Source organism: Podarcis tiliguerta (assembly GCF_965153285.1).
Source record: "Podarcis tiliguerta genome assembly, chromosome: 4".
Taxonomy (NCBI): domain Eukaryota; kingdom Metazoa; phylum Chordata; class Lepidosauria; order Squamata; family Lacertidae; genus Podarcis; species Podarcis tiliguerta.
This window is the reverse complement of record NC_139537.1, coordinates 39,792,285-39,804,319: the sequence shown is the minus strand read 5'-3', so window position 1 is coordinate 39,804,319 and position 12,035 is coordinate 39,792,285. Positions and strand designations below refer to the sequence as shown.

The following is a 12,035-nucleotide window of genomic DNA, read 5'->3' as shown; positions in this document are numbered from 1 at the left end:
CACTGGAGGGTCGCTCAGAAGTCAAGGTGCCCTATGGTTGGGGGGAGGAAATTCCCCATTCCTGCCCCACAGCAACTAGGACTTCAGCAAGAGCTACAGCCCATGGCAAATGCAAGCTCTCCAAAAGCAGACAGGAAGGCTTCAGATTCCTTAAGCCTCTGGGGGAAGACCATTCCAGTAGGTCCACCACCCCTAAGGAAGGAAATTGCTGAAGCAAGTCTACATCTCTACAGGAAGTGGGTTGACCAGGCATAGGAAAACTCCGGCCCTCCAGATGTTTAGGACTACAATTCCCATCATCCCTAGGTAACAGGACCAGTGGACAGGGATGATGGGAATTGTAGTCCCGAACATCTGGAGGGCCGGAGTTTGCCTGTGCCTGGGTTTGACTATGACGAGGGATTCCACAAAAACCCTCCCAGATCCAGACCATCCCAGTGTAAGAGAGGCAATTTTGTCAGCAGGACTTTGCCATTCAGGGATGAGAAAAGCTTTATGTGCCCAAGTTTCCTCTTCTACATAATCATTAATAAAACAGCAGCTCTGCCATCCTCTGCATCCAGCCATTCCACTTAATTCATCTGTCAGAAAAAGAAGCAAAGTGAAGCAAAGAAGAACAAAAGCAAGTAAGTGGTAAGGAAATTAGGGCTTGAGAGGAGTATTTCTGCAAGGCCTCTTGGCAGATTTTGATACGCAGCTTGAACTGTCAAGATATATAGAGATGCCTTCGCTTGTCTTCATCTTGAGCAGAAAATTGCAAGCAGTTCTGGATAAGAAGGGAAACAGGTCATGACCAGAGTCCCAAAACATGCGCCCACTTAACTGTGGCTTAGCTAATGAGCTTCATTGCCACACAGGCACAGATCTAACTCAATTTCGCCCGTTACCAGCTCATTCAACACATCACTCATTGGTTTTATTTGTATGCCACTTTTCTGCAAAAAAATAATAATCATATTCCAAGCGGCTTATGACAAAGAAAGCAGGAATACATGTTACAACAATTTTGTAATAATGTAGCAAAACAACAGTGAATATAGTAACATACAAAAAAAAAAAAAAACCCCACATTACTTAAGTAACAAGCAGCATCCATTAGCAAGGGAGAGTCACAGTTTCATCTTAGACCTCTCCCATGATGTTGCTCAGTGCTCATCTCCTGTAGCCGCTTGCAAAGGCAAGGTGTGGAGTAGCTGGAAACAACCCTCCCATAAAGTTCCTCTGATTAGTTTCAAAACTGCAGCCTACATATGGCAGAAAGATCCTGCTGAAGCTCACTGCCCCAGACTCAAAACATACTGAGTACCATTCCCTGAACAAAGCTACTACCAAAAAAAATCAATGAACCTAGCAAATCAACCTAACTATCCTAACTACAGTGGTACCTCGGGTTACATACGCTTCAGGTTACATACGCTTCAGGTTACAGACTCCGCTAACCCAGAAATATTACCTCAGTTTAAGAACTTTGCTTCAGGATGAGAACAGAAATCATGCTCCGGTGGCGCGGCGGCAGCAGGAGGCCCCATTAGCTAAAGTGGTGCTTCAGGTTAAGGACAGTTTCAGGTTAAGAACGGACCTCTGGAACGAATTAAGTACTTAACCCGAGGTACACTGTATTCAACTTTGGACTCAGTTAGAATTTGAATGCGTATAGTAAAAGAACAAGCATATTAACAAACTTCTGGGACAATTTGTTATTGTTGGCAAATTCAATAATGATAATGGTACAATTGTGGTAATGTGCCAATTATGTAAAGCAAGAGATTGTAAACAAAACAAAAAAACCCTTTGAGAGAAAAACATTACAGGGGCATCTCAAGTCAATATAGAGCAGACCGTAAAGCATCAACTAATGGTTATTTTGAGATATTCAGTGCATCATTTTAGAGCAGGATGCAGCAATATTGACATTCCAAATAAGGGGACTGGTCAAGAATGAAGATCAGGGCTGCTTTTGACAGCATAGACAAGCAACAACATTATTTCATTTTCCTTTGACTAAAATGGGATAATACACCACTCCAAGCAGTGGAAAAGCATAAAGTACACTGAACACCACATATAAAAGGAGAGGAAGATGTAATTTAACACAATGACCACAGAACACGATTTTATAAAAAGACAATTTATTTTCAATGTAAAAAACACATTACACAGCATCGTTTAACTGTTCAACTCATATCTTCCAAAGCCATGCTGAACACATTTCTTTAAAAGCTTCCAGAGCTGTGCCTAAAACCTTTCTTTCAAAATCAACCAAAAAGATTTCCTGTCCTTTAAGAAAGATGCTTTTGAAATGTTACCCAATTCGTGTTCCAAATGTCCTGAATTCCCAACTGTGAGCTAGAAGCATGGAAAGAGACAAATCAGGATTGACAGGAGCCCTTAGAATGTTTGACTGTTGATTCCATGACTGCAACTCTGACAAATACTGTTGAACACCTAACTGAATCCCATGCAACTTCTTCTCCACAGAGAGTTAACACAAAACAGAAGCAACAAATATTTTCTGGAGAGACAGAAGAGCTACTTTTTAAAAAGAGGAACAATATAAAATTGGCACAATTGGAAGGAGACTCTGGAGTGGTACTACTTCAAGGTATACTTAAGTACAAGGGAGAAAGCATAACCCCAAATCAAAAGGAGCAGTTGAACCTATCAGCCAGATTTGTTCCGAAGAAAAATAGCTCCCCACCCTCTGGTCTAAGAAGCTTGGGCAGCAACTTGAGAGAACCTTGCTATGAAAGGCAGGGAATCCCTGAACCAAAATAACCCTGAGTTTCTTTCCATGGAGAGGCAAAGTGTGCAATAAGTGTTCAAAGAAAATCAAACTTTCCTGGGCTAAGCCATTTCATAATTATTGCATTTAAATGTTTTTGTTTATCCCTCAAAATGTGAGAACAGAAAGACTCAAGACACAATATGCATGGAAGGATAATTTGTGCTTTAGACAACTGCTTCTGCTCCACTTTAAAAAAGAAAGAAATAAGTCTTACAATGTGGAGAATGCAACTAAAACATTAGCTTGCAATATGAAAGGTTAAGACATAGGATTTGTCTAGATGAGTGGGATGTCGGATTAAATATAAGCCACCTGGGGCAATGCTCTAAATGTCAAGTGCAAAAACGGTTTGCCACAGAGAAGGCCCCAAAGGGGCAAATTACCATGGGCAGCCAACCAGAACTCTCATATTTACTAAGCCTTCTGGAGGACTCTAGCCATGTTGACTCCATACAACTTTAAAGTTTGCAGATTTCCAGCGGGTTCCTGTAGCTCTCAAGGAACCTTTCAGGAATCTCAGTTTGGACACCCCAGAATTAAAGCTTGCAAACCTAGCAATATGCACAATCTTACACTGGAGTCAATGCAAGCTGAAACTGGTGATTTATGAACACCATTTGTGCCTTCAGATGAATGTGCTAAGTTGATGTTCACACGCATAACATCCTGCATGCCTCCTTGTGTATGTGCACAATCTCCATTCAACTTGTATTAACCAGTTTACTCTGCAGGTCAACTTCACCTCCAAGCACAATAGAGTAGAATGACTATTTGCTCTTTGCATGAACATTCAGTCTTAGGCTTGACTCAAGTCACACATGTTTAATGCCTAAAGTTTTCTGGAAAATGCCTCTGTTCTGAATTCTTATTGCTTAGATATGCTGGCTGTGCTGGAAGATTTAGATGCCTTAAGTCACAGGGGCAGCTCCTTGGATAAGGGATAAAGGTATGTGGAAGACAAGATCTAGATCCCTCTACTTTAGCACCAGAGATCCCTATCATGATCATTTATCCTACTGTGTCAGCAAAGGATAAGCTGCACTATGTGGCATGCACAAGGGAATCCAGAAAAGAAGCACTATCCCCCACGTATATCCGCTGTATTTCTCCCTCCCTCCTTACCCCTACCCTGAGTTACAACTGCAGACACTGATCAATGCCAAAGTCTACTTGGTGGCTGCAAAACCAATTGTGTAAGTTGCCCAATAACAAGCTGCAGATCTGGACCCTTGTTCACTGATCTGCAGGGGTCTTTGTCATGGTGCACCTTAATCTGTCATGGCACACTGCTCTCTGTGACTTTTTTCTACTTGCCCCGAGTCAGGAATGTTTGTACAAGGAGGATTCTGCCTCAATTTTAGACCTTCTGGTCCTTGAGTTAGGTAGACCTGTGATCCACCTAAGAACATCTAGCAGTCTCCATCCAGTTTCTAGAGGGGACATGTTTGTTATGAAAAAAATTCACCAGCACAGTGAGCAGAAGTGGAAAAAGTGGTGGCACTTCATGTTGAGGCTCTTAGGAATATGCAGGGCACAGAAGCTCAAGCCCCTCTTATCAGTATGACAATAGTGGGCAGAATATGAAGCACAGTGGGAGGCAGGGCACTGTAAGAAAAGGTTTGTATTGCTGCCTACTTCCTTTGCAGGGCTGCTAAACCAGCACTATTAAAAAAAAAAAGACTTCAGAAACTACAATCCAAGTTTTAGTTTAGGATGAATTCCAATCCCACCAACAGCAGACAAGAGGATTTCCTCGCCAGATTCATCGCTGGAGTAAGGGAACCTGTTCTCTCTTCTCTAGGGATCAGCTAGTTATAAAGGAAGACATTTATTGCCTCTGAGCTCTTCCATCTTCCTATTAAACAACAAGGGGAAATGTTTTAAACACAAGCCTTGATAGTGAGTCTTAGCTAAAGGTCTGCAGGAAGCACACTGTGGAACAGTTTGCCTGTGGGGGAAAAAAGAACTATCCCTCAAAAAAGTGCCACTTGAAGAAGAGCTCAATGCTGACAAACACTACTTGTGCTCTAAATGTGAAACACTGGTAAAAGGAGAAGTTCTATGTCCAGGAGAGAAGGTCAGACAATGGCTGTCAGGGCATTTTGGCTTGATACACTCAAGTCTGAGTAGCCTCAGGCCTTCCAAAATCCCCTCCCTCTCAAAAATGTGTACATCCACCTCAACTTTGAAGCTCAGTCCATTTCCATAGACATAAGTCGGCGTCTCTCTCGTCGGGTTTCTTGAACTTCCTTCTTGCAACACCAACGGGAACTGCAGTAGCCAATCAGACAGGATAAGAGTCCAATGATTGTGGACAGGCCAATGCCAATCAACAGTGGGAATTTGAAAGCATTCAGCACTGAGGGTGAGGGAGAAAGAAGAAGAAGAAATGTTATGCACAATCCAGAGAGAGTAAATGTTTCTTGCATTAAAAGGGGCTATTTCAGATCTGGATATATGCAAGTTAGAAAACGTATTCCTTTGCCATTTGTTACTTGCACCTGACCTGGACAGAGAAAGGAACAGAGATTCATAAGGATGTCAATGCAGTCCCAGATCAATTTATAAAGATTAAAAATGTTAAGAGTACTGAAAGAAATATTGGTCAGCTACTGTTATCTATGATTACCTAAACATCCCACCTTCCATTCTAAATTTTAAGAAAAAGAATCAAACACTGAGACTTTCCACCAGCAAATGTCCAGTTCAATCTATAGTTAAAAGGCAACCGATTACCATGAAGGCCAGTAATCGAAACAACACTGTAAGCCAGCATAACATGGTGGCTTGGAATGAGCATCTGCCTGTAGAGTGAAATGTATGTTGCTTCAAACAACTCACATTCAACAGAAAAACAGAAGATTTCTGCAGACTAATCATGCAAACTAGTGAAATAAAACAAACAGAAAACAGAGCAAGTACTACTACAAGAACTCGAATTGCAGGCTAGAATGTTAGTGCATTCTAGCAGTTTTGTCTGATTTTCCCTGGATCATCACTTAGTGATGCAAGAACGGGAAAACCCTCATGGGCAGTCATAAAAACTAATAGTGGTAGAAAGCATCATGTTGTTTGCCACTATGCTAAAAGACAAAGTATGTTAATTACTTCTCAATGACAACTGATAATGCTATATATAAACAAACTAGAGGCACTCTTACCATCCATTTTCACAGTTACAAGGATTGGCTTGGATTTGACCTCCATCTCCTGTTGCCAGATCCCTGCAGTTGACCGTACCCAGGGCGTTACTAAGCAGTAGTGGTTGCCAAAGTCCTGGTCTTCACAGCCATGAATCCTAAGACGGAATTCCATGGGGCTGATTCTTTCCAAGCTGACATCACTGCTTCCATTTCTTTTGGCCTGGGTGACTATCCCTTTCCGATCTAATGAAGCGAGGAAAACGGGGTCTCTGTCCATTGCGATCGAGTGCATGGCAAACCAGGAGACATCGAAGGACATGTCATCTGAATTGGGAAACACAAACAAAACCAATGTAAAGGGTAGGTATCACTAAACACAACAGTCCCAGGTAGGTACAGAGCTTCCTCTTGCCCTTCCCAGAGTCAAGTTTGCTAAACTGAAAAGGCTTAATTGCATCCAACAATGAATGGTCTCCAATTTGTGGGTTCTTCTGAGCAATAGCCTCAACTCTAAGCTTGTCAGGAGCAGAAGGAAGGGCTAATGCAGGGATCAGCAACCTTTTCCAGCCGTGGGCTAGTCCACCGCCCCTCAGACCGTGTGGGGGGCCGGACTATATTTTGGAAAGGAAAATAAAAATAAAAATAACCCAGTGATGCATTTTAAATAAAAGCAGATTCTACTCATGTAAAAACACCAGGCAGGCCCCACAAATAACCCAGAGATGCATTTTAAATAAAAGAACACATTCTACTCATGTAAAAACACACTGATTCCCGGACCGTCTGCAGGCCGGATTGAGAAGGCAATTGGGCCGCATCCAGCCCCCGGACCTTAGGTTGCCTACCCCTGGGATAATGTGATTATTAGCAAAAGAAGCTCCATTTGCAGCAGTACATTTGGGGCAATACTACACAGTTATTCTGCTTCAGATTGATATTCTGCTTCAGACTCAGAACTCAGAGGGGCTGCATGAGACAGCCCTTCAACCTTTGTTAATCTCCAGCTACACTGCATTTAACTCCACTATATTCACTGCAAAATCACATAAATATGATCTAAAACTGGCTTTGATGGCATCACCACAGTCCTCTTTTTCCAGTCTCTGTTCTCTATCTTGAATTACTGCAAAGTTCTTTGCTCACCATCTGGGTAAACTGCATAGTTCAAAAACTGAACCTGATATTCCCGTTATGAAAGGGCTGTTTTAAAGCATAATCTCCAATTCATATGTGATGACGAGACAGATTGCTGTGCATGCTCCTATCTGAGATTTCTGGTTTTGCTTACTACAGGCCAGTATGTGTTCATTCTTGCATCATTTACTGTAGTTTTAAGATATGCTCGAACTGTTCTTTATGAGGACATGGGAAGAGAAGAGGAAAATGCAGAATGGCTTTAGGAAAGTATAGTAATGCTCATAGGAATTAGCCAACCTGTTTAAGGTGGAAGGGCAAGCTATTGTAACCTTCAAAACAAGACATCAAATCATGGGTTATGAAACAATATCAGACAGCAGTATTCCCCTAAAACTGAGGTAATGCAAGTATAAGCAGGTTGCCTTACAGACACTAGTACAAACAAGTTTCTGTGACATTGCAAGGTTTGTTCCCTGTATACATTGCCCCAATTCAGAGTACCTATGTATCTACTTTGGGTGGTGTGCCATTAGGAACAAAGGCCTCCAATTTCACTAACAGACTAATCTCTCTCAAGTGTCTTTGCACTGACTTCCACCTCTAACACTGGATGACAGGTAGTCAGAGTCCATCAGTATATCCTGCATTCTTCCCTCCAATGTGCAAGATTATACTAAATCCATTAGCAGATCTGCACTTTTAACCTCATTAGACTGGTAGCTGAGGATGCAGTTTAATCGTTGCAACTGTCTTCTAGTCCTAGTCTTCTGAGAGCTGGAAAGCAAGTGTAAGAACCATCACATACTACAAAGAATAGATTTACCATAACTATGCCTGCTACAATATTGCTTGGGCTATACCCTCAAAGCCAAAGTTCATTATGACAATCTTTGCACGAAGTGGATGTCAACTGATTACGTTCATGATAACAGAAGGCAGTTGCCTCATTTGAAAAGAGGCATGATGCTTATCCATTTTTACTAGACTTGTGAAAGGTGCTTTACACATGAGGCTTAAGTACGTGTACATTTTTATATCTTTGTTAAATTTATATCCCATGTTCCTCTGTGCAATACTCAAGGTGGCTAGCAATAAAATAAATCATCTTAAAATTACACTCACACCACAATCTAAGAAGAGAAGTTGAAAATCGTCTATCAGCATCCAGTTACAATAATATCAACATGGAATATGTACAAGGCTCTAGAAGAGTGTAATGAAAATGTTCCCAAAATTACAAAACCAAAATCAACAAAAGTTTCATTGGAGGAGGGGTGCAATTATGCACATCCTGGGTTTATTTGACTGCAAAACTACGCCTTTGTCTGCAGGGAACAGTAGGGAATGCAAATCAAAGCTTCATCAAAAGCATAAGGATTACAGAGGCATTAAGACATAGACTGGGAGCCAGAAGGAGGCTCCCAGTCTATATCTTGTAACTCATGAAAGTTACCCTGCCCACGTGAAATAGAAAATGCAGCCTAGGGAACTCTAGAAGTCTCTAGCTTGGTTTTTGCCACATTAAGATATTTTTTGCTGTTATTAGGTACTGCCATTTGTCATAAGCTGTTTATTGATTGCCCTTGTGGAAATTATGTTATCCTGCCTTCTGTTGCAGATAAAAAGGTACCAGAAACAAGCATTATTCACAAGCTGTGCATCCTAATAGGATCATTTCTATTGGATAACCTGCATCATCTGTGCAGTCCATTCATCCGCTGTAGCTGAAGGGAAGCCAATTAAAAAAACCTTGCATATTTGTAGTTTGTCATGTGGACAGCCAATCCAAGAAACTGCCCAAGACCCAACATTAAGATGTCCGACAGATGGGAACAATCTATCTTCATCCAGATGGGTTATCAGAATCTCTGACCAGAGGGATGCGAATGTCCCAGATACCTTACTTTCAATCCCTAAAGCCATTCATTACCCACATATCTATCCATCTCATTCCTGGACTTCACATTTCTGACTAACTTGATCCAATTACACTAGAACACGCCAACAGACTTAACTCCTAGGAAGAGGAGCATGTCTTAAGCTACTACCTATCTTTTCCACAGTTCCATTTTGCTTTCATCTCTCACAGTCCTGACATTAACCTTTGTAAATTTATAATACATGTGGACAATATTTCAGTAAATCTGGTGAATATTTTGTGAGTTTGGACAATGCTGGGGATTGCAGAAGCAGCAATAAAAGCAGAAACAGAGGCAGAAGCAGGAATAAAAACATCAGTCTGAAGTCAGATGCCGTGGAATCTAACAGAAGTCCTGGTCGGATTTAATTTTTATACTAATGGACTTTAAAGAGAGATGGCTGTAGGCAGTTACTATTTTAAGATGTGAATAATATTTGTCACACTTTGGAGAAGCTCTTGTGGCATTTCTGGGGATAGAGAAAGATAGCATTTGGAGCTGTGACAAATTAAGCCTTAAAACTGTGTACATGGGGCAAATTACAGTGCTAGGACACTTCCTTCCTTGAAGGAACTTTGAAGTGGATCAGCATGTAAAGCACACAGTTATATGCACGTTTTGATTTGACATGCAAATCTAAACTCTCTAACCTTTAGTCAATTCCCTTGGTCAACCAGCCTTCAGGATTCTGAGTCCCATTCCCAGCCTATCTGCTTGGCACTGTGTACATTGGCTTGACAGAATAGAGCTCCTTAAGCCTAGCTGAATCTCAGTGCTGAGACTATTTGTATTTAACAAAAGAAAGCAAGGACATAGAGACTTTTCCTTGTAATTCCCACGGTAGTGCTTACAAGTTGTAGTTGCAACATATTAAAGTCTTCTATTCAAATGCTTGTCCATAAAATATGAACTCTGCACACGGACCTATGGAAAAGCTAACCTCCAGCTATTGTTGGACTACAACTTCCATCCCCCCCGCCCCCGATCATGGGCTATGCCGGCTGAGGGTGAGGAGAGCTGGAGTCCAACAACATCACAACAGCCACAGGTGACTCATTCCTGCTTTCAGAGTGTATCTTCTCTACCAAGGACTTTAAGTCTAGTACAGCAAAAATGAAAATAGGAATGATTCTGTTTATCAGAAACCAAGTGCTAATGAAATATCTGTAGAGTTATGGCTCTAGTAATCCAACTTTTGTTGTGAAGTAACAGCAGGAAATATGTACTGCTGAATGGTGGAAAATACAGGTGAGGCTCCAACCAGCACAGCCAAACTATCTGTACCTGTTAACTCTCTATACTCCGATGTAACTGAATGGGGTTGGTGATCACACAGACTAGTGACAGAACCAATCCCGAGGGAGTGGGGGGATGGGACATGAGAGTCACAAACAGACAAGGAAAGGAACCACTTTCCTTTGGCCTGGATAGAAACAGCTCCAAACATGGCAGCTGTACTCCTGGTTCCTTCAGGGAACCTTAAACCAGAAGGCTGAAGAAGATTTATAACAGTAGACACATTTGTGGTATATTTCTATAACGCAGCACTGTACCAAGTGCATATTGCACGAATAGTTTGGTAGGAATACTTGAAGAATTTGACGTTTGTGAATTCTGATACAAACTGACTGGATCTGTAGTTCTTGGGTCATAAAAAATTCAAGGTATGCTTTGAGAGAAGGCATTTAGAAATATGTATACAAACACAATTCTTCATTATTAACGAGGAAGAAGGATGTACTGGGCTTATGGGTGAACACATGCAAAAGTGATATGGACCAGAAATAGTCCAATTCACCCTTCCTTATTGTGGGAGTGATTAGCAATAAGGGTATAAAGTTGCCTGTTAAGATTGTAGGTTTTTGCCTTTTATTGTCTGGACCAGTAGTTAAATGGAGTACTTTTGGCAGTACCATTCACTGGACATTAAGTAACTTATGGCATTGTGTTAACAAATCAAAGGTCCAACACTTATAGTTACTGAACAAATTGATTTTTTAAAAAAAAGTTTTAAGGAAAGGAACAGGCTGACAGACAAAAGGGCATTTGGCTTCTTAGTTCAGCAAGGTTTTTGAAATACTTCCTGTAAGCACTTTGAACACATCAACACAAATACTAAGGATTAAGGAAAAATGAATTGTTTGCCCTAGATGTGTCCTCAACATACTGCATAAAAAGTATAAACACCCATCAGAATTACATTTGTATAGGTGAGCTGCAAAGCTTAACTGAAAATAGCTAAGCCCAGATTTGTGTGCCGAACACCCACAACGACCAGGCTGCTCAGGCAAATAAGCATATTCTGAAATGTGCTGGGTGTAGTTTGTTTTCAAGAGGTATACAGTGATGATTAAACATGCAACTCTCCCCAGGAGAAAAAACAAAACAACAGCAGGATTTTGAGTACAAAAGTAAAATTTTATATTATCTCACGAAGGACTAGGATTATTTACTATGTGGACACTTTCAGATGAACTGTTTTGCTGAGATTAGCTATTGAAGACCTGCAGTTCATCACAGGGTTCCATTCTCAACTGAGACACAGTACTCAGGTAATGAAAGAAAGTCTTAGTTCACTGCTAAACTAGCCAATGTGGCAGCAACTATTAATTAATAAGCAACCATGTTCAAAATTAGATGGGCAGCCACTACAAATTGGCCTGAAAGATCGCTCCAAAAATCATCTGTCCTCTGGGAACCATCTCCAGTTGTGCATGATAAAACTTCTGTCCACAGTTTTTATTCTGTCTTGACAGCTGGGCAAACAGCTGGCATCTCATAACGTACAGAAAGGGTGTGAGTTAACAGTGGATAATGAAGTGTAGAATTGTGGCAGGTGTGGATCTCTTTCCTCACTTCCACAAGATTCAGGGCTGCATCAACTCCATCTATGCTTTCATGGAAAATTCAGACCCAGAGCTCCCTGGTATGACTAAGAAAGTGGGACTCACCCAAGCACAGCTGCACCTTACAGAAGCACCTGATAATTATAATCCAACTCAGATTATAAGAAGTTTGATAAAGGGTGAAGCTAGCAAGTTATGTAAGTTA

The 12,035-nt window shown here is 41.2% G+C and overlaps 1 protein-coding gene across 2 annotated transcripts in view; it reads right to left on the bottom strand.

The window, feature by feature from the left end:
- Positions 1 to 2,112: 2,112 nt before the first annotated feature.
- PTGFRN (prostaglandin F2 receptor inhibitor) overlaps positions 2,113 to 12,035 on the bottom strand; it is a 78,406-nt gene continuing 68,483 nt past the window's right edge. For both annotated transcript variants that reach the window (XM_083439231.1, XM_083439232.1), the window contains 2 exons: positions 5,947 to 6,252; positions 2,113 to 5,144 (listed from right to left, as the gene is read on the bottom strand). In XM_083439231.1, coding sequence (XP_083295357.1) covers positions 4,978 to 5,144; positions 5,947 to 6,252 — 473 coding nt within the window. In that variant the 3' untranslated portion in view covers positions 2,113 to 4,977. The remainder of the gene's footprint in view (positions 5,145 to 5,946; positions 6,253 to 12,035) is intronic.